The sequence below is a fragment of the Apus apus genome, chromosome 3 (assembly GCF_020740795.1).
Source record: "Apus apus isolate bApuApu2 chromosome 3, bApuApu2.pri.cur, whole genome shotgun sequence".
In the NCBI taxonomy this organism is placed as follows: domain Eukaryota; kingdom Metazoa; phylum Chordata; class Aves; order Apodiformes; family Apodidae; genus Apus; species Apus apus.
In genome coordinates this window covers 60712429-60740158 of record NC_067284.1, presented here as the reverse complement: position 1 = coordinate 60740158, position 27730 = coordinate 60712429, and the positions used below count along the sequence as shown (strand labels likewise).

General features: G+C 40.5%; 1 protein-coding gene across 5 annotated transcripts in view; it reads left to right on the top strand.

Annotated features, from left to right (window-relative positions):
- ALK (ALK receptor tyrosine kinase) overlaps positions 1-27730 on the top strand; it is a 326814-nt gene that overhangs the window by 154578 nt on the left and 144506 nt on the right. For all 5 annotated transcript variants that reach the window (XM_051612967.1, XM_051612966.1, XM_051612964.1 and 2 more), the window contains exon 4: positions 14068-14269. In XM_051612967.1, coding sequence (XP_051468927.1) covers positions 14068-14269 — 202 coding nt within the window. The remainder of the gene's footprint in view (positions 1-14067; positions 14270-27730) is intronic.

Below are 27730 nucleotides of genomic sequence, written 5' to 3'. Positions count from 1 at the left end.
CAAGATAGATACACAAGCTGTAACCTTCTTAGCATAAATATGCCTGTTTCTAGAAATTAGAATGTCAGTGAACTAAAGGTAATTTGTGCAGAATGCCAAGAGAATGATGTCTGACTGATTTTTTTCTCTTAATATGTATTTTCAGTAAGACTGAAAAGTTAATGTAGTTGGTCAGAAAAGCCTTGTACGACTTTGCAGGTTCACCTCTACTCACCTCTCCCTGAGCCATAACATATGTGACTTCCTCGGTTTGAGTTTGAGGCAGAAATGCTTGGTATGGCTGTGATGACATTTCAAAGACATTTAAGTATTCTTTTCTGATGGTTCCATGAAGAAGATGATGTATAATGGTTAGCGCTGTTTAACTGAATTCCGTGTAAAATTTTTCAATTATAGCTAGGCATTGTGCTGTCCAAATTTATTATTTTTAAGATAAACATTTATCTCTTGAGAAGTAGTGCTGATTTAAAAGGCATGCTGAAGGCAGGATTACAACATGTGAGATGATTGACATGCTCTGTTCAGTGAGCAGATCCCTGTTGGCTGTGTTTTTTGTTTTTAGAGCAAAAGAGCTGTACAGTCCTTCATCCATAGCATTCATTGAGAACTTGAACCTTTACAGTTTGTACTCATGTGAAACCCATGGTGAAGTCCCATGGGTACTTGCCTGCAGGGTGATTGGAGGGCTTGGTTGTATGTGTTGGAAAAAACAGTGTCATTATTCCAGTCAGCTCATTGAATTCTGAGCCCAAAAGAGAAAAGTGTGATAGGCATTTTGCAGAATAAGAAGAAAAGGCTTTTCCTCTGCAGAAATGAGGTTTGTAATTTAATCACAGTAAGAACAGCTCACTAAAGAGAAGAGAGGAAGCACAGAAATTATGGTTTGGTATTGTAGCTGAAATATGTCAAAATACACATGCTGTAATGGTCACTGTTAACATGATTGAATCTCCTCTTTCATACAGAATCACAGAATCACCAAGGCTGGAAAAGACCTTTAAGATTATCAAGTCCAGCCGATGCCCTAATACCACCACATTGGCTAGACCATGACACTAAGTGCCACATCCAGCCTTTCCTTGAACACATCCAGGGATGATGCCTCCACCACTTCCCTGGGCAGTCCATTTCAATGTCTAATCACCATTTCCATGAGGAAGTACTTCCTAATATCCAACCTAAACCTCCCCTGGTGCAGCTTCAGGCTTCTTGTCTTGTCCCTAGTTGCCTGGGAGAAGAGCCCAGCCCCCACCTGACTACTACCTCCCTTCAGGTAGTTGTAGAGAATGATAAGTTCCCCCTGAGTCTCCTCTTCTCCAGGCTAAACAACCACAGCTCCCTCAGCCTATCCCTATAAGACTTTCCCTCCAGTCCCTCCAGAGCCTTGTTGCTCTCCTCTGGACCTGCTCCAGCACCTCAATATCCTTCTTGAAGTGAGGGGCCCAGTACTGGACACAGTACTTGAGATGAAGCCTCACCAGTGCTGAGTACAGGGGGAGAATTACATCCCTACTCCTGCTGGCCCCACTATTCCTGATACAAGCTGGGATGCCATTGGCCTTCTGGGCCACCTGAGCACACTGCTGGCTCATGTTCAACTGGTTTCCTTGTGTTCTCTTGTCACTGTTTGTCCATTCATAGGTGCCAACTGTCTTTTCCCTCATTCTCTTGAGCTGGCCTTCAGTGAGACTCTGGACGCTATTTAAAAAAGTATTTAAAATGATCCATTGGTCTTCCTTGGTACACATTAAAGCATTCTTAGGAGGAGGTGAAAACACAACCTAGTGACCAATGATACTGGGAAGATAGAAGTACTCAGTGCTTTTCTTTTGCTGCGTTTTCGGGCTAAGACTTCTCCCACATAGCAGTATGGTTTCAGGAATGGAGCAGCCAGCCGTTGAAGGTCACGAAGTTGGGGACTACTCAGAGAGCCTAGATACATTCAAATCCATAGGCATGTGTAAACCCAAAGGTTTACAGGTGACTGCTGTCAGTGTCAAAAATCTCTGTGAAATCATTGCAATTGAAGAAGGTCCTTGACAACCTGAAAAGACTAGCAGTATGTTCATTTCTGCAAAGGGCAAGATGAAAGACTTGGAGAACTACAGGCTGATCTGTCTCAGATCAGTCTATAGAAAGAACATGGAGCATGTCCACTTGGACTCCATTCCCAAACAGGTACAGAACAAGAAAATAGCTGGGAATAGTCAGCATGGATTTGCCAAGGATAAGTCATAGGTCATCAGCCTGATGGTCCTGTGCCAAATGACTGTCTGTGTGAGCAATGGAGGACCATGCATGTATTTTGTATTGACATTAGTAAAGCTTCAGGCACTGTCTTCCCCAGTACTCTCATGTGGGAGCTGAGGAGATCTGGGTGGGTGAACAGCCTGTTGGGCACATGGAAAACAGGCTGGGCTGTTCAACTCAGAAGCTAATAATGCTTGGTGGCTTCATGGCCAGTGGCAGCCAGCATGGAGCAAGGCTGGCCTCAGCAGCTAGGATTGGGGCTGGTAGTGCGCAGTGTCTTCATTTGTGACCTGCATGATGAGACACTGGTCAAATTTCTATGTGAATCAAATGATCCTCAACTGAGAGAACAGGGGGCTTGAGTGATGAACTGAATAGCAGAAATTTGCTCCAGAAGGGTCTTGGTAAACTTGAGGATTGGACTAACAGGAGCCTTGCGGAGCCACCAGAAGTGAGAAGCTCTGCCTCTGGGACAGGTCATGCAAGTGCAGCATCCCAGGCTAAGAAGCAGTGGCCTGAGTAGTCCCACTAAAGAGGATCTGAGGATTACAGAGGACCCAAACAATCACAAATAGGGTAGGCAGCTCTTCATCCCAAAATAAGGTAGGAGGAAGGTAGCCAGCACTGAGGAAGTTATTATCCCAGCCTGCTTGGTGGTGGTTAGGCCACACCTGGGTTGCTCTGTCTGCTCTCAGCTCCCCTTCCTAGGTCAACAGGGATATGGAATTACTGTCAGGGCCTAGTGGGGACTGTCTGTGTGTTCAGGGGCCCACAGCACATACTCCCCCACGGAGAGGTGGAAGGAACTGGGCTTGCTTAAGCTGGAAAGAGGTGTCTGAGAGGTGAACTAGTGGTGGCCTACAACCACCCAATGGAGAATTACAAAGGCAGCAGAGCCCAATTCTTCTTGGCAGCAGTATGTAAGAGGTGGTGGTAACAGTTGCTGTTTGTGAGGCCCAGATTTCACCGGAGGGTATAGTGATAGGACAAGGGGTAATAGTTTTAAACTGAAAGAGGGTAGATTTAGGTTAGATATTGGGAAGAAATTATTCACCACGAGGGTAGTAAGACACTGGAACAGGTTGCCCGGGGAGGTTCTGGATGGCCCATCCCTGGAGGTGTTCAAGGCCAGTTTGAATGAGGCCTTGTACAACCTGGTCTAGTGTGAGGTGTCCCTGCTCATAGCAGGAAGGTTGGAACCAGATGATCTGTAAGGTCCCTTCCAACCTTAACTGTTCTATGACTGGACTTGAGGGAAGACTTTCACTCAGAGAGTGGTGCAATGCTAGAACAGGTTGCCTAGAGAGACTGTTGAATCTCCATGCCCGGAGTCTTTTGAGACTTGGCTGGACAAGCCACAGCTGCCCTCTTGTAATGTTGATGATGGTCCTGCTCGGAGCAGGATGTTGGATGGAGACCTGTGCCTTCCAGTTCAAGTGGTTCAGTGATTCTATTGTAAAATAATGGCAGTGGTGGGCAGGCAATTTTCTTCCTTTTGCTAGAAGGCTCTCCAGGGACTGAAGTGAGACCAAATAGCTGGAGTCCAATCTACTGAGATTTGATCTCACCAGGACATTTTCACCTGAACCATCATGATTCATTCCATTTGTACCAGAATTTTAGGGAAAATTTAAATTAAAGAGCTAGCTGCAAGAAATAGGTGGAACCAGCTCTTTCAAATGAATGTTACCATAATAAATAATATTGTTGGCACTTAAGCAATTGAAGCTAGTGTGCTGGTTTGGTTCTGGCATGGTTTCAGTAGTGGGGGAAGGGCCCCAGGAGTGGCTCCTGTAAGAAGCTACTAAAAGCTCTCCTAAGTCAGGTAGCCAAGGCTGGGTCATTAGACAGTAGATGCACCTCTGTGATTAACATATGAAAGAACTGACAGAAGACCTGAGCAGAGAGCAAAGAGAGGAGAAAGGGCAGTGCTGGAAAGGTGAAAGTGGTGCTGGGGTGAAGATCCTGAGGTTGGTGAGGAGGAAGGTGCCCAAGCAGAAGTTTCTCTGCAGCCCATGGCGAGATGGCAGACTCCACCTGCATTCATGGAAGAACATGGTGGAACATTTTCTGAAGGCTCTAGGAGGGGTGAATATAGACTTGCAGCCCATGGACTTGGATCTGCAGCCGTGGAGGACTCTGCACCAGGGGAGATGACTCTTCCCAAAGCAGCCCATGACTCTGTGGGAAGCCCACGCTGGAGCAGCTTGCTCCTGACCTTGTGGCAAGGAGTCATAGACAAGTTTGTGAAGGAATCTCTCCCATGGCAGGGATCCCATGGGGAAACAGGGAAGGATTACAAGGAATCCTTGTCTCTGAGGAGGAAGGAGCTGCAGGAACCACCAGCCTGTGAACTGACTCTAAACACCATCCCCTGTCCCCCTGTGCCGCTGGGGGGAAGGAGGGAGGGAAACTGGAAACAAAGTAATTTGGGCCCAGGAAGAAGGGAGGGTTGGGTGTAACTTATTTAACACTGTTCTCTGTTTTGTATGTGTCCTGTATGCATTTGATTAGTGTTAAATTATTATTATGTATATTATATTACATGTGAAATTTAACCATGTTGTTGGAGAAAATCTTTGTAACTGGTCTCAAGGCTCTGGGGAAAAGTCTTTATGTGTAAGCTCCTGGACTTCCTTTCTCTTTAATTGATTGCCATGTCATTTTTCAGCCTCTCTGTGCACATTCAGAGAAGCTCTAACCCGTTGTCAGACTTGGGGGAAAGGGTAGTTTGTTCCCTCAGTTGTATTCTCCTTGATGAGTGGTGTGTGGATGAAGCTTGCTTTTTTCCTGTATTTGAATGTCAAGTGGGTTTTTTGAATCAGCAGAATGAGAACCAGGAGCCAGTGCAGCTTTCACAGAAGAATGGAGTGATCCTCAGCAAGTTTCTGCCATCTGCAATTCTTTCCATCCTATAACTGGTGTGCCAAGCCTCTCTTGTCCCTTTTCATCCCTGCAACTATTACTTAGGGAAGTACAGAATATATAAGGAAGCTCTGGAGCTAAAAGATGAGTGTAAAGGGATCTGCCAGACAAAGGTGCTGTGCAGTATTGATAGTGGAGAGCTGATAACTGAGTTACTGAAATGCAGATTTGGGATGGAAGTAGAATGGAGTCTAGAGACAAAGGATGGATGGCTGAGCCTCAGAGTGGGCAGGGATTTGGCAACAAGATGATTTATGCGATCAGGCATTCAACAAGCTCTGGATAGGATCATCTCCTTTCCCGATACATCTGGGGAGAGTTAGCCAACTAATCATCTCCTGATACTGTGTGCACAGATGTATATGTATGTACGCGGCACGCGGCAGCGCCACCGGCAGCGGTGAGAGCTGCTCCTTTAATTACTGAGGATTACAGAAGGGGCCGGGCTTCCCGGAGACGGTGAAGCCGGAGCAGGGCGAGGAGACCCGAGTCTGAGCGGGAATCCTGAGAGGAACAGGAAGGCTGACGTGCCGGGGGCGTGGCTGAGAACGGCGGCAGGTTTAAAAGCGGCCATCTCGGCAGCCTCCTCCGAGCACGCGGCAGCGCGGGGCGGCCGCCGCAGGGAGAGGCGCGAGGGCAGGCAAGGAGCAGAGAACACTGGTTGCTGAAAATATTTTTACTGTGAGAGTGACAGAGCACTGGAACAGGCTGCCCAGAGAAGTTGTGGAGTCTCCTTCACTGGAGACATTGAAGACCCACCTAGACGCATTCCTGTGTGATGTGCTCTGGGTGACCCTGCTCTGGCGGGGGGGTTGGACTAGATGATCTTTCGAGGTCCCTTCCAACCCCTAGCATTCTGTGATTCTGTATGTAGAAGAGAGGCTGACAAGGTCAGATTAAAATGTGTGAGACATTAAAATACGCCATCTTCTCAAGACTAATCTTATTTACGTTAACTGTGGAGCAATGTAATGATTCTCAGGTGGTCTGAGTTATGACTGTTGTGCACTTAAAGCTGACGTAATGGCAGCCTCTATCTGATGAGTTTAATCCTGGCACAGAATGAAAAAGGAGGAGGATTACACTAGATAGGTTTAATTGCATGCCTTCTCTTGTAGGTTTTCTTCCAGTATTTGCTACTTGTGTAATGTGGTCTCTGATGTTACTGAACTGTGAGCTGTTGCAATTGAGCTGTGATGTTACTGAACTGTGAGCTGTGCATTCTGTTCCAGGCACGTTTCTATTCAGGTTCTTGTGTGTCACAGTATTATCAAACTTCTTAAACTTTAAGCCTCTAGCCTCCTGAGTGTAATCAAATAAGCACACTTGAGAGCAAAGTGACAACTAGAGGCACAGTGTTAGACTTCCTTTCACGCTCTCCCCTTAATTACAGTGCACACTATGAAGTATTGGACAGGTGTTCTGTCTCTATTTTTATTGACAGAACCATCTTCCTCTTAGGTTTCTCTTTAGGTCTGACTGTCTTGCTTCTGATGACAGAAGATTCTCCCATCCTCTAGTCTCAAAAGTAACTTGCCATTTGCCTCTGTTAGCAGTGAAACAGAAGGTGCCTATTGGTAAATGAGCTGTGCAAGGCTGCATTATTTAAACTTTCTTTGTCATTGTCTGGGAAAGATTTTAATTTCAGCATTAAATCTTAAGTTTTTAATTAACTACTTTTTTCAGCCGTGAGCACACACTGCTGACACATTTAGGAATTGGGCTGTAACAGCATCTGACTCTAGCTCCCATTATGGAAGGCCATACCTGGAGCTTTTAGTTGTTATCTTCTTCCTTTTTACTGTTTCCTTTTGAAAAACTGGATGTAAAATGCTTTGTGAGAAAAATGTGTTTATTGCTTTCTATCTAAGCTAAGTGGTGTGGTGGGATTCAGCTTTCCCTATGGATATGCTGGGGATTATTGGAATTTATACTGATAAATAGTACTTAAGTTTTATAATAGTGCTCCTTTGGACACTACACCTGAGTTTAGGGAAGCAACAGGGGAAACCTGTAAAAGAGCTGTGTGAAATTCACTGCTAGGAGGCTGCTCTCTCTACATGTAAGGCTTCAGGATTGCCTCTAAGAGGAGGTAAATTAATAAGGAAAATTTCTGGGACTAGAGTGTTAGGAAAGGGAGGACTCCTGTGTTTTGTAACTGCAAGTTATGTTTCTATAGCACTGCTGCAGTTCAGAAGGATCACAGGTTTTATATGAGTGAAGTCTTTGAATTTGAGAGAAATCATATGGGGCAAATCAAAGCTGACTGATGCCTTAGTGGGAGGACAAAATTTGGCTTTATTTTGCTTGGAGGGATTATTGCCTGCCTCTTTATATTTAGGAATTGAAAAAATACTTGAATAGGAGGTAATTTAAAAGACCCTTGACTTGCAGATCTCTGCTCTGATACCAATCTTGGCCTCATGCTGTTTGCAGTAGTTTAATGTCTGCTTTAATGTGTGCATTTGTGAAATGTATTACATGCCCACATGAGCCAGTATGAATTAATCAGTGTTTCTGAATTGCTCTTGCAGCATCTAGAGAAACGTGCTCACGCACCTGCTAGGTATTAGAAGTGAAATCCTGGTTCTATTAAGCTAATAGCAAGAACTCTAATAGACTTCAAAAGAAGTAAGATATCATCCAATTACCAAAATTAAATTGTTTAGAATTGTTCAGCTCCAAATTTTGTAATAATTCAAAGGCTGTTACCTTCATGTATTTTAAGTCAGACGCAAGTACGGCATGTTGCATGTCTTCTGGTGCCTATAGAGTCACATTGCACTTGGCGCTGGAGACTATTCACGTTCTTAGTGTTCAGCACATTTCAGAGCCTTGATGAGGCAATTATAAAATCTTTATAAATAAGCCTAGAAAAAGTATAACATTATATTTCCTTAATGTTATCACTCAGGTAATGCCAAGTTCTTCCATGGCTTTTAACAGCTACTGAACTCCCACTATGAGACTTTTGCTTGAATCTGGAAGTTGAGTATAAAACGAAGAATCCAAAGAACAGCTCTGTGGGATGTTTTGTGATACTAGTGGAAATGTTCTTTCTGGTCAGCATCTCCAAAGACCATGAAACTTGATTTAATTTTTTTTTTTTAATGCTGTACAGTCCCCAACAGATGTTTACGGTTAACAGTTTTTACGGCTCTAATTTAACCTGCTAGAGTATTGAACTTGTATGTGAAAGGTAAGAAAATCCTTTTAGTATTAAGGTGGAGTTTATGTTCAGAATAGTAATCTCTCGGTTTTGCAAAGATTTGTTAAATTGCTACTTTATAACTGTGATCAAATTAAGTCAGCATAGCTGTGTTTTGAGCCTTGCTTTTCAAGAAAGTAAGTGAAAATTATTAAGCTATAGTCTTTGGTTATTAGGGAAGAAATCTACTTGAACTTGTATGGGAACACTTTAATTTGTATCAAGTATCTGGGTGTCTGCTCTTTGTGTATTATTGGCTTGAGTGTGTTGCTAAATATTATTTTCAAATAATGCGAACTTCCCAGTTCATGAATTCTAATGCATGCTGCTTTTGTAACTGGTCTTTATGTCCCATTGCCTTGTTTGATGTCTTCAGGATCTTATTTGATTGTGTGATATCAGATACACAAGAGCACTTCATGCTGGAAATCATAGCCCTCGAGTCCAGGTTAGGAGCTGTCTCCATGTGTTTGTCCCAGAAGAGCCTTACACTTTCTGAAGTGAAAGCTTTACTGGAAAACCATATTTCCACTGTAGCTTCTCAGGCTGCTGTCTTTTTGAGTTGCAACCACCTTTCCTAGACTGCTGCCTCTGAAAACTCAAAGTATACAGTAAGGTGCACTGACCTCATTGAGCATTGTAAGGTTATTTAGGAGAAGAGCCTGAACTGGCACTTTACTGTGTTTACCCTGATACTGACTAGGAAGGATTTAGGTTTTGAACAGTTGGCAGCATTCAAAGCTATTGGGTAGCTATCAGATGACCAGCTTTTCAAGGGGCTATAAACAGGATACTAAATTTGCCTGGTTCCTAGTACTGAGCAATGGCTCTGTCTTTTCAACATCTTAGGGTTACCTCAGTGTTCTTGGCGGCATGCATTTCAGGTGGTTTGTGCATCTGTATCAGATGTTGGGCCAAAGATCCAGGATTTTTCCTAGTTGCTGGTGTGGTTTTGAGTCTTAGCAGTCTATACCCCTTCATTTGAAAGCTTCTTTGGACAAGTGCTATGTTCACAGTGTATCTGTACATGCATAGTACATTAGCATCAGTTTCCTTCTTCACAAATATCTCCGTGACCTCATTAGTTCTGAAAGCATAACCTGAAGGTGTCATCTTAATCTCAAAAACATCTTGCTTATAAGCTATCCTTCCCTTTTTGTGACATGAATGTTAAAATATTGTAAGCAAGCTTCCAGAGGATAAACAGCAAATTTTTCATGCAAGATATATTAATTTGTCTTGTAATACTCCTTTTACATCAACGGCCTTAATTCCCTGTGCTTAAGCATAAATATCTTTTAATATGTGTTTGGAGTTACAGCAAGTTGCCAGAGATATTATCAGACACAAAACATGAGAATCAGGAAAACCATTTCATTGTGACTGCAGGTACTAAAAATGTAAGGAAAAATATTATTAGAAGAACAGCACTATTGGTACAGTTCTACCATAGTTTGTGTTTAGAAGGAATGTGGAAAATAAAGTATTTGCAATTTAGACAAGAGGTTTCTAAAAATCATGGAATAGTATTTAGCTAGTAGGTTTTGTGTCATATAATGCAAAACAGGTGTATTTGATGCGAAACACTGAATGCTGTTTCCTCTGCAACCATGTGGTTCTACATGATAATGATGATGAATGAGCCCAGGACCCAAGAATTGCTAAGTGCCTGCATCTGTGGCCATATATCTAGTTACAGTGTGATTATTTTAACAGCATCTCCTTAATATCACCATTGTGATGTGCAGCCAGAATCCAATTAAAAACCTGTAGGGAAGTACTCCTCAAATGACTAATTGGTGAACGTCTTTCTGAAAAGCAAACAGAGTTCTGAACAGTGGAGCATGGCACTGGCAGCATGTACCATGAAGGGGCCTTTCATCTCAGCTTATATATCTTGATATCTAGATAGCAGCAGAAGTTTGTTTGAAGCTACAGTACTTTTTCTTGCTATTCACCCAGGAAGATCCTAAGAGCCTTATTAGAACTGCAAGCTAATAGGAGAAAATAAGTGCTATGAAATTAGAGATGGAACCTTAAAGTCTTACAGGTCTACACAGTTATCTTAGAGCATGCTGTATGGATTTCCTCCTCCTGAATGGAAATACAAGTGAACACATAGCTTCTAATTTAGCCCAGAAAGTCCATTGGTGTGAAATTATTCTGTCTCTTGGCATGGGTGGGGAATCGATCTCCATGTGATCTTTTAATTCTTCTGAGTAGCAGTCTCTAATCTGATCCTGGAAATGGTGCTCTTGGGCAAGCTATGGTTGTGCCTTTGAGGGAAGGGAAAAGTATAATGACTTGTGATCAAAAAGTGTAATTTGTCACTTCAGTCATGTTAATTATTCCTTTATGGGGTTTGACACCATTGATTTTGGTCAACTTTAATGAAAGGATTTGGGCTTTATCAGTGGGTTATTGTCTTTGTGTATGTGTCTGTATGTATGCAGTTGACTGATAGATATGTCTGTTTTGGAGACACCAAAATAATGGAATTGAGTTTGTCTGAATTGGAGTTTTGAGTCTATTGCTTATGTGGAAAAGAGTATGTGTGATGTTATGTACACTGTAGGTGTTGAGCCCTATCACTATAGGAACTCACTGGTCTGTAATAAGTGGATGTAACTGATAGTGCATAAACAGGAATCTTGTATATCTGCTGTGTAACAAAGCCTCTGCACTTTCCCTGTGGTTTCATATCAAGAACCCCTTATTTCAACTTCGGAAACTCTTCCAATGCCACCATCTCTAAATATGGCTCTGACAGATCTTTCCTTAGTATGTATGGATTACATGAGCAGTAAGAGCAAAAAGAGACCACTGCAGACAGGGAAGTTACCCACAAGATGACTGAGCTTTCGAAAGCAAGAACTAAATTCTGTTTATTCTTTCCTTTAAAAAAAAAATATTTTTTTTTTTTAAAGGTAAGGTCATATCTGTAGTATTTGCACTAGAAGAACATTTTCTACAAGACTATGTAGTCTTGGTGACTTGGTGTAGTTGGTGAAGCCAACACAGTGTAATAGCCGTGTCCTTTGGAGTGATTTTCTAGGCACCACTTCACAGCAGTATAGTGTGGGGCTGTTCCTCCTGGCATCCTGGGAGAGTGTGCCAGGGTAGTCCTCACCATGGTAAAACTGTATTCCTTTTATCAATATAATTTAGAAGGTAGAACTGGCCATGTGATAAGTAATAAGCCAAAATTGCAAAGTCTGAGGCCTGTAAATAAAGAGTTAGAAAAGGAGGTTAGTGACTATCTTGCAAATTCACTGTAGCAGCTAGCCCTGTCTACTACTAGACTTCACTGATGTTTCAAACCTAGCCCCAAGTCAAGGTATAAGAGGGACTATCTTTGAAAACTGTCTTTATTTAGAACCACCGCAAGGAAATAAGGAATGAGAGCTGCCTCTTTTTGTTAATTTTGAAATCTGACTCCCTGTTGCAAGGCAGTGAGATGAACAAATGACTCTTGCACCTGGCAAGTTACCATCAGCAATCATTGCAACCATTAGTGTCTTGCTGCCACCAGTAGAAGTCTCTTTGCTCCCTTCTGTCACAGATTTCACTGTTCTTATGGGGATGGTACAATTAAAGCCACAAGATTTAGTGCTCTAATTCTCTTTTGTTTACAACAGAAGGGAGAGACAGGGAAGGATGATAAATATGTTGGAGTTATTATTTTACTGAACTACAAAAATATTGTGTATATATAACTGAAAATAACAAAATTTGTTTAAACTGATCATCAAACTATTATGTTAGTAACTGGATTAAATTATATTATTTCACATAAAGGAATCTTGTTATTAAAAATAATAAAATGCTGCAACTACATTTATCTCTGTTTACAAACCTCTACATCTGAGCAGGCTGTACCATGCATATTTCTGTGTGTTTCTTTCCATACAAATGTTTCTAGTTTTAGATACGTCACTAACTTCATGCCAGTGCCAGGAACACTGTTTTTGACAACTATGTAAAAAATGCTGCTTATTATAAGTGTGTGTATTGAAGGGAAGCATGGTGCTTGACAGGAATCCAGTTTCATTTTTAGCCCTTTGATTATTAACCTGCGTGTGACCTGAGACTGAATTACCAAATCAGACTTTTTCAACAGGGAAATCTGTGAGCACTAGTTCTTCAGTTCTAAACCAGCATCTGACATTGAGATATTTAAATCTGTTCTTGACCTTCAGTTCAGTGGAGAGAAATGGGAACCACCAAATGACAGATCTACTTTAGGATAAGGTGAACTACCACAGGACCTCAGAGCAGCTGGTTTTCACCTTGTGGTCCACAGCTTGAATACGGAGATGAAGTTGAACAGGACCCTTTCAAGGCCCCTCCACAGGATTTCTTAGACACCCTAGATCTCAGCTGAGCCATGCTAAGTGAAGTAGAAGATCATTCCTCTGCAGATTCAGCCTTTTTATTTTCAAAATCAAGTTGCTGCTCCTGCTAAGATGCATACACACTTAAAAATATGTGTAAATTACAGCTCTGTTGAGCCTTAGTTTCTCTCTCTCTGAAATTAAACTGTTAATCAGATCTGCATCTTTAAAGTATTAACAGACAGGCATCATTAATGGATGCTCCAGGAAATCGTGTCGTCTTGATTATCTGACCAGCCTTGCTAGAACCTGTGGAATATCACAATTTTTCTTGCTTTTAGAGTTGTTTCCTTTCATTTACCTAACCGCACCTTTCATTTACCAGCTCCACATCTTGGTGTGCCTGTTCTGAGGGTAAATTGCTAAAATGGTCAGCTGCCAAAAGGGAGTAATTTGACTTACCTGAAATGAGCAACAGTGTGATGAAAAGGCATTACCTTTGTCCCACTGGATAAGCCTCAGATTGTATTGAAATAGAATTACACCAAGGGAGTCAATGTACTGAATAATAATGAAATGTTTAATGTGGATTAGCTGCATATAAAATGAATACATTAGAATGAGTTGTCAAAGAAATAAAATTATGCCCTTTATCCTGACTCTAATGACTTAAAAATGCTGCACCCTTATGTTTATAGAAGAGCAAAATCAAATATATTAAATTTGTGCTTTTTATTTGGGTGAGAGAAATAGATATAAAGTATTACTGAAAATATAAATACACACACACATATCTGTATCTGTATCTATATCTATATCTGTATCTCAGAGCTGTCAGGTCAGGATCCTACTGAACCAAGGCCATAATACTTGGGTTTGGACTACACTTCAGATATTACAGACATGGGGATGAAGTCCAGGAAGAACAGGCAGAGGAAAGCAACAATCTAAACCTAATACTCCTTAATCACCTGCCTGAACTTAACTTTGAAAGAGTCTTTTGTTTTATTGAATTTTATTGTTTCTGTTTGTAATTTTTCCCTGCCCTTAATACTTCTGGCTTTTTCCACTTTGTAAGTTTTCTTCTGGGAGTTAAATCTAAATGTAGTCTTTGTTTTGGACAAGCCAAAAGTGAGTTGAAATGTTGCCTGCCTGGAAAGACCTTAGTGGGTTTAATAAAAAATGGGCAAATTTTCCTAATTAACTGGCAAAACTAATCTTTGTCTAGGAGGTATGAAAGGGCTGCAGAGTGAGCTGCAGCATGAAAATTACAGGTGTTCAGCTGCATTTTTTGAGGCTTTTTGGGTTTTTCTTGTTCTTAATGCTTTCATGTTGCCTCAACTGTTCTAGGTTCGTTTCTGTTTCTCAATGCATCAGAGAGGCCAAGCCCTGTCATCCTGAGCCCTTGGCTGAGAAGCAGCAGTGACCAATGCGTAGTTCAAGTGGCGGTTTATAAGTTTTACCAGCAGAGTGGAGAATATATTGCTCGTGTCCTTCCCATTGACGAAAGCAGCAGTGAGGTCTTATCTGTGCAGACTCCAGAGAAACTTGGGTAAGTCTCATCCTCTCATGTGACTCACAGCTTGAGTTCACAAGAATCACATGATTGTGTAACAACAGAGCCACAGAATACATGCTGCACGTATACTAAGGGGAGCAGGAGACCACATTAAGTAAATATTTGTCATGCATGGGGCTAAATTATTGTGAAAGTTGGAGTTTGTTGCTAATTTTGTTATACAAAGCATCAGCAAACTATAGGATCGATGTAACAGTGAGTCTCATAAGTCAACGTAATTTTTATTCTCAGTGCATGCAAGTACAGATACAGTGTGGATACTCATACTAAATTTCAAGTTTTTCTGTCTTAATTTGCTGTATCTGATTTCTTTTTACTACTTCTTTACTCAAGTACACTATTGGGCTTATAATATCTACTAAGCCTTTGCAGTTTCATGTGTCTGCATGCATCTGTGTTTTTTCAAATGTTGTCAATAAAGCAGTTCTGAGCTACTGCCAGAGGAGGAAGAAAAGCTTTTGATCTTTCAAGGCTGCAACTGTTCAAAATGTTCTATCCTCTTTCTGCAGTTAATCTAAATTGTTGACAATATCTTCATTTGTCCAACTTCATGTACAATCTTAAATTTTGGTTAGCAGCAAAACAGCAGGTGCTGAACACAGTAAATATTTCAAAATCCTATAGTAGTGGAGTAACTTAGAATTGAATTTGGATATATGTGAGGCAAATGTTCCACCTGTTCTATATACTTTTTTTGTATTTTTATTTTTCACTTCTGCTGTGAAATGTCTGGGGTTTTTTGGGGTTTGTTTTGTTTTATGGGAGAGTTTCTAATAGCAAGTCCTGCTGACCTGTGCTTGTAGCAAGATGTGATTATTTTATTGCTATTTACAGTAGATTCTGTATTTTCCAGTAGCAAAAAGATAATGTGCAATAAAAAAGCTTACAGTAGATAACCTAACTCACAGAAACAGTGTGAAGAGTTGTAATTCACATGTAACACATGGTCTGTAAAAGTGAAGAGGAGAGCTCCTGTGTGGATCTAGATCATACTTAGCTCCAGCAATATCATCCACATTATAAATTACTGTTGATGCCTGGGCAAAGGTAATTAGGGGAGCTGTAGCAGCTGTCTTCTTCCTTAGCACTTTGCAAATGCTGTGCTCTGTGTCAGAGCTAATAAACATGCCTTATGCAAATTGCCTTCAGTGGCACTGTCACTGTTACTTGGTGCTTTCAGGGAATACTGCTGTGTGTAAAATGCTTTGCTGTGCTGTACCAAGTAGCTCTAGCTTGGATCTGTGGGCAAGCAGAACTCACCAGGAGTACAGGCAAGTGCCAAATGTAAGAAGCCTTCAAAGGAAGGAAACATTCATTTAACTATAATAACAAATGCCAGCCTTTGCCATCTGCTGGAGACAATATGGACTACTCAATGTGCGTTGCAGATGGAGGTTGTCACCACAGTAAAGAGGGTCTGTGCTTTTAAATAAGGTGGTTTTGGTTATAGCTTGTCTATCCCATACTCCTGCAAGAAGTGTAGCTTGCTGCCCAACAGCATTCCTGTGGCACATAAGGTGGTAAGGATGTGCCTGTGGCCATCATTGTTCTTTATGGCTGATTCCTTTGTACTCTGTGTGCTATAAGACTTCACAGCTGGAGTAACTGGCCGGTTCATTTTCTCCCCTCTGCTCTTGTCTCTTCCCCAGGAGAGGTAAGAGAGGTAGCCCTTCCCCAGCTCAGCAATGCAGAAAGGTTCTTACATTGTGTATGCATAAATGTCCCATAGGGATATTTAAGTATCTACTAACAGACTGCAGCCACAGATAATAGTGTACAAGTTTGCTGCCATTTGCCCTGAAGCTGCATTCCAAAATTTGAGTGCACCTGTACCCTTTGTTTGGAGGGATAATACTTGATTATGCCAGCTCTGATAACAAACCATGCAAATCTCACTTCTGTAGAAATCTTCTCTTTAAATAGGCATCAAGAGTAGCTTTTAGAAGTCAAGAATAATTCAATAAAGTTCTTCAGTCCTACAGTGGAAATATGTTCTGTTTAATATTTTAATTAGTCTTGGAAATAGCAAAGAATATACAATTCTTTGTATATATTTGTTTTGTAATTAATTCTTTGACCATGCTATAATAAAATGATTTCAAAAAAACTTATAGGAATGTTAGCTCTGGGTGCAAAGTAACTGAATTCATCAGTGATGAGCTTGTGCTAGAAGTAAAAACATGTTAAAGCTTCTTCTTTGATTCAATGCACTTTAAAAATTGTTCTGCAAACATGAGGTATAAAGTGTGCATAGTTCCCAGTGACTTGCATGTGCCATAATGAGTCCATGTCGGTGCTGAAAATCAAGCTTACAGCAGGAAAAGTATGTTTTATTGAAAGAAATGCATCCCATGTGTAGTAAGGTAATTAATTAGTTCCAGGGTACATTTTCTCTTATCTTGAACTGTGTATTATTTTACCATTCTTTTTTTTTTAAACCACATAACCTGAATTACATATATAAATATCTTACAAAGTATTCACAGTTCACCTACGTTTACAAGAGAAGAAATTAGATGCTGTCAGGCATTGCTATTTCATTCAGGGTGAAACCAGGCAAGCAAATGTTTTGGTTGACAGCACTTGGAGCTGGTTTTAAGTAAAATGTATGTAAAGCTATGAAATTTTATTAGTCAGGTATGTGAGAAGTGTTTGTCGTGCCAATGAGCAGGCCCACACAGATCCTTCAGCGAAGCACAGTTTATTTACATCCTTGCAAGAATGGGTGACCTAAGCAAGTAGGCACACCTATAGCAAGGTGAATAACGGTTTATATTCCCTATTCCCGACGCAAAGTTCTATCCCCTGTCTCCCCACTGGCTGGGCACGCTTCAAATTATCCTAGAAGTTTCCCGCCCCTGTTTACATATTCCATTCTAGCAGTTTACTTTTTACCTTTTAAGGTAAAATTTTGACCTTTCTTGTCCCCTTGGCTGTCTTCCCAATTAACAATCTACTGGTGTCATCCTGCCCTGAGGAGCAACATAGAAGTAGCTTTGTTCGGCCTTATCTTGGGCCATAAATCCTTCTCCATGTTCAGATCCCCCAGATGGAGCCCAATTAAGTCCCTCAGTTTCTTGGGCCATAAACCACTCTTGGTATAATTGGAATGTGCAGATATCTCACTTATCTCAAACAAACGATTATATTCCTAACACTAATATATATATATGTAAACCAAACCAAACACTACGTTTCTAACACTAGAATGCAAAATCAACACTACATTTCATTTCTAACAGGTAGAGGCAGCATAGCACCCAGTATTTCTTTATTTATCACCAAGGTTCAACTGTGTTCTGTGATTCTGTGTAGTCTTTGTGTGCAAAATACCAGGTATGATTTTGATGGATACCGAGCAGGCATAGAGATTCAAAGGCAGAACTAGTTATGTTCTGTTTGCTCCTCTGGTCTCATTCTCTCTAGAATAGAATAGCCCAAGCTTGTGGACTAGAGTTCTACCAATTCCATAATGAGGCATTCTCGTTACAGAAACAGTTGTGTGGAAGACACATATTCACTTTATTTTCTTACTTGTCATATTTCCCTTTAGCTAGGCTAGTGTGCATAGGAAGAAAGCTGGCTAATACAAGATGCATTACATCACAGTAGGACAGGGCAGATGGAACAGACTCCAGAAAGAATATGCCAGGAGTTATAACTATGGGTGATTCCTGAGTGAAACACCAGAGGCTGGCAAAGGGATGCTTGTTTTGTATTACACAGAAACTGCCAAGTACAGTACTAACTTTTCTTCACAATATGTGCAAAATACTTACCACTTAGAAGATAATTATGGCCTTGTTTATCTGTTCAATGGAATTATAAACTTTTTTCTTTTTTGTTTTTCTTTTTTCTTTTGTTGTTAGAACAGAAAGATCTTACTCTGTATTTATCCTACGGGTTTTGGAACACCTTTGGTTAGGCCTTCTGTAATTTGCCTTCCTAGGCAATCAGTAGGACTCCTCTGTGGGAGCAACATATTGCTATATTTGTTGTGTGGTGCAGTTTCTAGATGATCTGACTTTGAGGATGTGTTTTTGATATGATTAGTCTCTTCTGGCATCTCTTGCTGTTCTGTTGTTTTATAAGCTCCATTTGCAAATGATACAGTGTGCGAATCAGTGTGATGCTATTGATTGTAGTGGCAAAAGAGTTGTTTTAATTCCTACCTTGGAGTGCAGCACTTTCTGATTTATCCCAAATGCCACTAGATGTGGGTACTGCATTTTCTGTTCTTCTGCTTCCATGTGCTGTGTGCAATCCTTTCTTGCTATTTAATCTACTTCCTTTTTTGTGATACTGGAGGAGAGAAAGCAGCAAGTATGTTTACCTAGCATATTGGTTATTTAGCAAAGCAAAGTTACTTCCACAATTTGAATGTTGACTTGAAACTCTTGCGTTCTTGTCAGGCTGTCACTGTGGCTGCTGATTTAACTTCACTTCTTATTTGTATTTCCGTCTGTTAAATTTGTAATTATAAAGCTAGTACAAGTGTAAATGTGCATAGTAGAGTGATAAAAACACAAAGGAAAACTTGTCAACAGGGTCAGAGTTTATAATACAGGATTGCTTTTTATTTCTTTTGATCTATGTATTAAGAGTTTGGCAAGGACAAAAATAGCATTGTTCATTTTAATTACCATTACTACTTTACATCTCTGACTGCACTATTAATGGTAAGTTGCAGTATTAGGTGCTATATATCAAACAAAACTTGTTAATAAGCCCATACCAAATAACAACATAACTTCAAATTGGTCTTTCATTACATACCTCCCTCATCACCGATTCCATAATCATGTTCTTGCCCAAAGAAATTATCTAAGAAGTGGATCTTAATACTGTTCACATGACTGAAATAATTAAGACCTCCCTGAATAGGGGAGGTGGGGAGGATATTCAGATCAGCTACTCAGCAGGAATGCCAGGATGCCAGCCTTGTTCAGATGTAGATTCAAAAGGTGAGATTTGAGCTACTGGGTTGAGTTCACTTCTGACATCTGTCATCATTAGCTGGACCCACTGACCGTTTGGTCATTTTGCTGTTTTTTCTCTATAGAAAATAAAATAGTAATTTTTTTTACATATTTTTAATGTCTTTTTAGATTGCAATTGCTTTGCATTAGCGGTACTTTTTCTCTCCCTAAAATGCTTTAGAGGCAAAGGGAGGTTGCATCACTGACAGATCAACACAATCTGTCATGACACACATAGTGTATGTGGACAGTAGAATCCATGCACAAAATTGTCAGTACTGACCTACACATCTTTTGATTAAAGTAGGCCCATACAAGCCACATAAATTGTCTTTGCAAGCCATACGTGATTTTTTGCTGACTAGGACATGTAGATTAGCCTAGAGCTTTAACCAAACATGAGATTCATCTGAAGGCTTTTGTGTAAATAATGTGAAGTAAAAGACATCTCTTAAACAAATCCAAGTTCTGAACATGCATGCATGAGCAAGGAAGCCACAAAGTATTACTACTCCATATAGCCAGCACTTTAGTAGATACATGTATATTTCTGCACAGAGCACTTCCAGCAGAGAAAGAGCACCTGTTTTTGAAGGTTACTACAAATAATTATAGCCTAGTCCCTTTCTGATGTCTACAACTTCACTTGAGATTGATTGCATTGATAGATGTTAAGAAAAATAAGTGAAAACATTGCTAGCATCTGTGACATTTGACCTTGAGGCTTGAAGTATGAAGGTTATTTTTTTTTTTTTTTCCCCCTTCCCTTCCAGTAACTTCACAACTCTGGCTTGGAAGTCCATAGGCTTAGTAGAAGGAATTACTTTCTTGGAACCCCTTAATCTTAAAATGACCATTCTCAGTACCTTTCTCATGTTAGTGATTATATGAACTTGCTTGCCTTTTTTTTCTTCTTATGCCTGAAAAATCTACTTTACTAAGTTCTTAAGGGGGAAAAAGAAAAGCCTCTGTTTTGTAAATGCCTGCATTAAGACAAAAAGAATGAAGACTAGAATGTGTGTATTTGGGGTACTTCATATGGACACTTAAACTTCTTTTTAGGCATCAAAATAAGTCTCAGAAAATTTAGAGCATATTACTTGCAGAGAATTCTAAGCCAGGTGTTTAAATCATTCAGTCTAAACTTGTGCATTTGTGAGATTCAGGTAATCCAGGAAAATAATCTTGATTTATGGATTCATTAGAAACTGAGCTCTCCTGCCTTGGTGGCTAGGCACCACTAACACTTTTAGAGAGGAAACTTCAGCTGTTCTAGACAGAAAATTAGCACTTAAACTTTTCCTGTGTTGTTACTACTAGCCCCTTTTTGGTAACTTTCTAGTCTGTCAGATTAAAAGTAAAGGTAAAAAAAAAATTAAAAAATATTTGTGTCTCTTTCCCCCTTTCTCTTTTCAAAAGATCCTGTCCTTGATGCCTCTGAAGAATCAGTCCTTTTCATAACATATGCTTGTATTTGTTTTAATCTCCACCTAACAAAACTTTGTTTCTTTCAGTATCTCAGCTCTAGAACACTTGAACTCTGTTGGTTGCAGCACCTTGTATAATTTTAGTGGTTGGGGAGATTTAAATCAAAACCTTCAGGAATGTGTAAGGTGAAACAGAGTCCTTCAGAGCTTTATGAAACAGTATGAACCTGATATACAACTGTCTTCAGATGTGGAAAGATGGTTTTCCCACTCCACTTGAGCACTAGATTATGTAGATTAAGCTGTCACTTTAGCGTGAGAGGTGAGTACTAGTGGTGTTTAGTGGTTTTGCTGCCGATGAAATGCTATGTTATTGCTGGAAATAAACCTATATCCTTTTTGTACATTTTCTGCAGCATTGGTTTGCTTTTGAGCATGCCTTATTTTTGTATGTAACTTGAAATACAACAAAGCAGTAGCTTCAAACTACTCCAGAAGGATTTACTGTATTGTCAATAGAGATTGGACTGTAGCAGTTTATTTCCTCTTCGAGACATGTATATGTAAGCAAAGTATTTATTACTAAGAATGATGTATTAACATTACCAGAAACTGCATTTTGAGTGCCATTGTATATTGTACAATAAAGCCACAATGTGACCTCTTGAAGCAACCAAAATAAGTTAAGTAATGAGTAGTTTTAATTACTTCCCCCCCCCTCCAGTTGATTACAATGCCAAACAAACTGATTGGAAATCAGTTAGGGGTAGTGCAGCACAGGGGAAGTGTGGAATTGAAATGCAAATGGGAAGGCCAAAGTTGTGTAGTCTACTTCTGATTACAATTACAGAAAAGGGCAGGGGAAAAAAAAAGTTATTTTAAAGTAGCAAATGAGGACAATTTTGTCCAATATATCTAAATTTGGCTTGCTACAGAAGCAAATTACTTAATGTATATAGAACAGAACAGTAGAAAGAAAATTCAATTAATTTTCAGGGTAAGGATTCAGTTTATGGATACCTAGTGGAACAGCCTCTTTTCCTGCTTTTAACATAGTGCTGAACACACTGTAGCAAAGGAGGGCTAAGGTGGTGAGTTGGATGCCCAGTGTGCCTGGCACAAGGATCTTCTGGCTTTCCAAATAGTTGCAGCATCTGTTGGTGACCTCCTTGGACTCTGGGAGCTGCTTCTGTGCACTAAACCCTAGAGACTGGCACATCTGATCACACAGAAATAATACCACACTACCATACCATGGTAATAGAGTTAAGGCAACCTTGAAAGTTACAGGTTTGGGTATTTGTTCTTTTGAAATCAAGGATTCCTTAATATAAATTATTTCTTAAAGGTCTGAAACAATTTCTTCAGATCACTCTGAGGAACCTAATCCAACTTTACACTGTCCAAATCCTGGGCACAAAAATCTGATGTCTTAAACTTTTATATGCTATATCTTACAGAATTATTTGCCAGCTCTTCTGGTTGTTATGCTATTCTCACTTTCCAAAGTATTTCCTCTCCTTCCCTCATTCATTTAACCTGTTTCCCTTATTTTATAGGATCTCCTGTTTCCTCTATACCTGAGGCTTCTACTTCAATTTTTAAAAATCATCCCAAACTAATCTTTACAGTCCCTTACTGATGCTAGCCCATGTTGCACTTTGTAATGGTGTTTACAGGCCACAATGAATTTCAGTTTCCTAAAATCTGAAAAAACAACAACTCACCACAAAGATGCATACCACCCAGCCACCTCCACTCAAGCCTACACACACAGTTAATTTTGTAATATTTTTTTTTCTTGGTTTAGGTGTCCCTTCTGCTCTACAAAATTGCAAGCGGTTTCTTTAGAATCCTTTACTATGTAGTAAGCAAGTATGCTTTCCCACAACCAAAATGTTTCCAGCATTTGTTTCCAGGGTCTAGACTACATGCCTCATTAATACTGCCAGCCTTGTTTCTTACTATGTTATTGCTTCATTCTAACTAAGCTCTCTGGCATTCTGCTGTTGGCAAGGTTTTATAACTAGTCTGTGGTATAATTGCTTTCTGTGTCTACTACTTATTTTTGACCTTAAAATCCTTCTGAGTTCTGTGCAACCTCCTCTGCCACTGCCCCACCTTGAAGCATGATTTTATCATTGTGCACAATTTCCTGGGGGCTTTCTTTGCTAGTGCTTAAGAATCCCCTTCTTATCCAAGGCAAATCTACCCTGCTGCAGTAAGTAAGATAGAAGATTTACAAGGTTGTATTCCTTTCTTGAAATTCAGAGAGAAATTACTAACTAGGTGCTGATAACCTTGCAAGACTTAAAAATCATGTCCTAGACCCATCCAGCTGCTAAGAGTATTAGTGCAGTGCTAATGCAGCTGATTCTATACTCTAAGCCAGGTTCTCAGGTATTGCTCTTAAATTATCACAATACTGTTTCATGACTTGCCCCACACCCTCTCTTTAAAGAACACTGTCTGTATTGCTGCCTTACCAAAAATGGTGCCCTGGTAATCAAATGTTTTCCATTCAAGAAAGAAGAACTCCAATAAACTTGACCACTAGTTTGCAGTTTATTTCTGCATATTAAAAAAGAAATCAAAGATTTATTTCACAGGATTTCACAAGTCAATTCTCAGTTAATTCCCTACTGGAAAACTGAAGGAATGCTTGCAGCAGTGGCAGGGGATGAGGCTTGGGGTTGTTTTCACTGATTGAGGAAAGTACTGAACAGACATTCTTTCTGCAGGAATACAAGCGAGGACTACAGTTGTTGAAACCATTGTGAAGCACTTTGCAAAGCTTTTAGTTTAAAACTCAGGTATAGCATTTGCTAACTAGTATTGCTATGTGAAAGCATTTTTCTGTCATTTTGTCTGTCAAATTGCTACCGTTGTTTTCTCTGTAATTTTATTGCTTTCTTTGACAAGTAGAAATTATATTGCTGTAACAAAATACTGTCTTAAAGGCCCTTTTGTACTGGCAGAGGGAAACCAGTAATATCAGCAGCTAGTCTGGCAAAACATGGTTTGGGGTTGACACCAACACCAAAGGCACACGTTTCAGGTGGGTTTGTCAGGTCTGCTTTGTACACTGCTTTATACAGCTTATTTCTTGACTTTTGCACTATGGCAGAAAGCTTTTCCACATGCCGTGTTCTTGAAACAAATCAATATAGCTAGCTGAACCATGAACATTCATGGCTTGCGCAGTAGTGTTTTAGTATCTTGTATGGAAGTACTTGCCTTCTCCCTAACTTTTTTGCAACGGTTATGTTCATCTGTTTTTCTTTATGGGCATTGAGTTCTCTGAGTCACTGAGTAAAGTTGCCAGCTCTTTTTAAACATCGGTCTGTAACCTTATGATATTTGGTGCCTCCTATATCAGGCTGACTAAATATGATTTTCTATTGGAAATAGCAGCAGTGAAGTTTGTTTGCTGAATGTAGTTGGAGCTTTTCCTGATCATCCCTGGCTTGGCATGCCATTCATGCTGATGGATTAAGGCCACAAAGGTGCATAATGAAGTTCCTTTTGACAAGACAAAGCTATTCTAATCTGGGACTTGAACCAGCAGCACCAACTGCCATCCTTGATGAACTTTGCACGAGGATAAGACTGCAAAAGATCGGTACAAGTCTAAATCTTTCATGGGGCAATGAAGTTTTTATGATTCTGCTTCATCTAGCAAGGAATACAAGCAGTAGAATAAATGATACCAACTCAGCTGTCTCTTGTATTCAGATCAGTAGCCAGTTACAATGATGCTTTTATAATATAACAAATTGTGTCATCACAAGTAAAGAGGAAGTGGTCAGAGACCTACTACACCACTTAGATGCACACAAGTCTATGGGACCGGATGGGTTACATCCAAGGGTGCTGAAAGAGTTGGCAGACATGATCGCCAAGCCACTTTCCATTATTTACCTGAAGTCCTGGCTAACTAGGGAGGTCCCAATGGACTGGAGGGTAGCAAATGTAACACCCAGCTATAAGAAAGGCAGAAAGGAGGATCCGGGAAACTATAGACCTGTCAGTCTGGCCTCAGTACCAGGGAAGGTCATGGAGCAGATCATCTTGAGTGTTATTAGAAGACATATAGAGGATAACCAGGGGATCAGGCGCAGTCAGCATGGGTTTGTGAAAGGCGGGTCCTGCCTGATAAACCTGATCTCCTTTTATAACCTACTGAGCCGACTATTGGATGAGGGAAAAGCTGTGGATATTGTCTGTCTGGACCTCCAAAAAGCACTTGACACGGTTCCTCATAGAACTCTCATAAAAAAACTTGCTACTCGTGGCCTGGATGAGCATACGATCTGTTGGATCAAGCACTGGCTGGACAGTCAGGCCCAAAGAGTGGTGGTCAATGGAGTCAAATCCAGCTGGCGGCCAGTCACAAGTGGTGTTCCTCAGGGCTCAGTGTTGGGACTGTTTCTGTTTAACATATTTATTGATGATCTTGATAAGGACATAGAGTGTATTATCAGTAAGTTTGCAGATGACATCAACCTAGGCGGGAGTGCTGATCTGCATGAGGATAGGGGGGCTCTACAGAGAGACCTGGATAGATCAGTTTGTTGAGCTAATGTTAATGGTTGGGCTTCAACAAGGCCAAGTGCTAGGTCCTGCACTTGGGCCACAACAACCCCATGTAATGCTACAGGCTTGGGAAAGTGTGGCTGGAAAGCTGTCTGGCAGAAGAGGACCTAGGGGTTCTAATTGACAAGCGGCTGAATATGAGCCAGCAGTGTGCCCAGGTGGCCAAGAAAGCCAATGGCATCCTGGCTTGTATTAGAAATAGTGTGACCAGCAGAAGTAGAGAGGTGATTGTCCCCCTGTACTCAGCACTGGTGAGGCCACACCTGGAGTATTGCATCCAGATTTGGACACCTCAATTCAAGAGACATATCGAGGTGCTGGATCAAGTACAGAGGAGCACAGCAAAGTTGGTGAAGAGCCTAAAGAATGAATCTTATCAACAATGCTTGAAGGAGCTGGGAGTGTTTAGTTTGAGAAAGAGAAGGCTGAGGGGAGACCCCATCAGTCTCTCCAGCTACCTGAAAGGTCATTGTAGAAAGGTTGGTGCTGGTCTCTTTTCACAGGTAATTAGCAACAGAACAAGAGGGAATGGCTTCAAGCTGCAAGAGGGTAGGTTTAGACTGGAGATTAGGAAAAATTTTTTTTACAGAAAGAGTGGTTAGACACTGGAATAGGCTGCCCAGGGAGGTGGTTGAGTCACCATCCCTGGCTGTGTTTAAGGGTCATTTGGATGTGGTGTTGGTGGATATGGTTTAGGGGAGAACTTTGTAGAGTAGGGATGATGGCTGGACTCGGTGATCCCAAGGGTCTTTTCCAAACTGAATAGTTCTATGATTCTATGAAAATTACACTAAGGGGAAGATTATATCAAAATACTTACATTGGAATACTTTTTAATAAAAGAGGTCAAATAATGTGATTTTCTTCAGCAGAAGAAAAATACAAAGTGTGGAAAAACTTTCCCTGTGCTTGCTAAAGATATTTAGATAAATTTAGTTAGAATATTGCTATTAGTACTCTATGTGTGCAATGGATGGATGACCTGATTATTTTTAGGTTGTTAAATATCCTAAGGGTGTCTAGCTAAATAAATGTACTACCACACCAAAAAAGAAAACAAAAATCATGAGGTAATCTGTCTGGATATTGTCTTAGTTTGAATGGAGACAGTGTTCTCAAGTGTAGCAACTGTTTTTTGCATCTCTGACCCTTTCCTTTCTCAGTGCCTAGCTTTGAGGAGGCTGTGGTTTGTGAAGTATGGGCTATTGCTTTTGAAAATTCAGATCCATATCAAACCCATGATGATTGCAATTTGTTATTACTTCATGCCAGATGAGCTATTCAGAGGCTCATTTCTTAGACTTCTCTAGATAACATCTGACACAAGTTGATTTTCTTTTTTTTTTAAAGCTAGTTGTCTGGGAATTGTGCTCCTTTCGTTCCCTTAGGCACTTTCCGCAGGTCAAGGCTGGGGTGTCAATATGCTTTTCCCTTCTAGTTTTATCTTCCAGGCTTTTCTTCTAAACAGGCTTTCCAGGTCCCCAGCAGGTTTCAGTCTTTACCTTTTCATCTTCACTTCCTGTTTCTTGCCTTTGACTTGCCTTGCCTGCTTGCCTTTGACTCAGGTATTTTTCTTCTTCATGTATTCTGAGTCCAAAGGCTGGGGGAGGCACAGAGTACCTTATTTGTGTGCCCAGGTCTAGTACTGCCTGCTGCAGCCCAGGATGTACACTGGACACCTCCTCTTGTGCAATTCAGCTGCCATTTCTGGAAGAAAATTTCTGCCACGAAGACACAAACATCAGCCTGTTAGAAGCTTCAAAACTTGCTTCCTTGAGCTGAATTTTCACAGAAAGGACCACTCAATTGAAGTAAGTGATGCTATAGCTCTCCAGTGGTGCTTTCATCAAGTGGTCTCTTAAAAACATTAAGACCCTGCTGAAGTAGGTGGTACTATATGGATGGACATAATAAGGCATTAAAAAGTGAATCTAGCAGAATCTCCAAAATCTTCTTATTAGGAAGGCTGGTATTTCAATAGAAGTGCCAATGAGGAGCACTGTGTTTGTGGCATTATTTTAACTAGAAGAGTAGCAGTTATAATTGAGAGAAATAATGTTGATGTCTGAGTTTTCAGAGGCAGGAAATCTGATTCCAGCAGAGGTGTAAACATGTGTCTCCTTCACCTTAAGTGAGTGGGCTAGCACTGTTTGGGGAGCAGGCTGAATGTCTCTGTACACTCAAAATCTCGATTCTGCAGTTTTTGCAATGTAGAAGCACTTGTAGGGGTAAAGAGGAAAAAAGAAAATTATTCATGGGCTAGGAACATTCTAGCGCTGCATATTCTGAGTCCTTTACCTCATAATTCCAGTTGCTGGCAGCAACCTTGGCAGAAACATATGCACCCAGTATATTAATCATAGCTCCATGGCTGGTGTCACCAACACAGTTGTGGGTTTTTTGATACTGGGATGGCCTACATGGCACCAAGC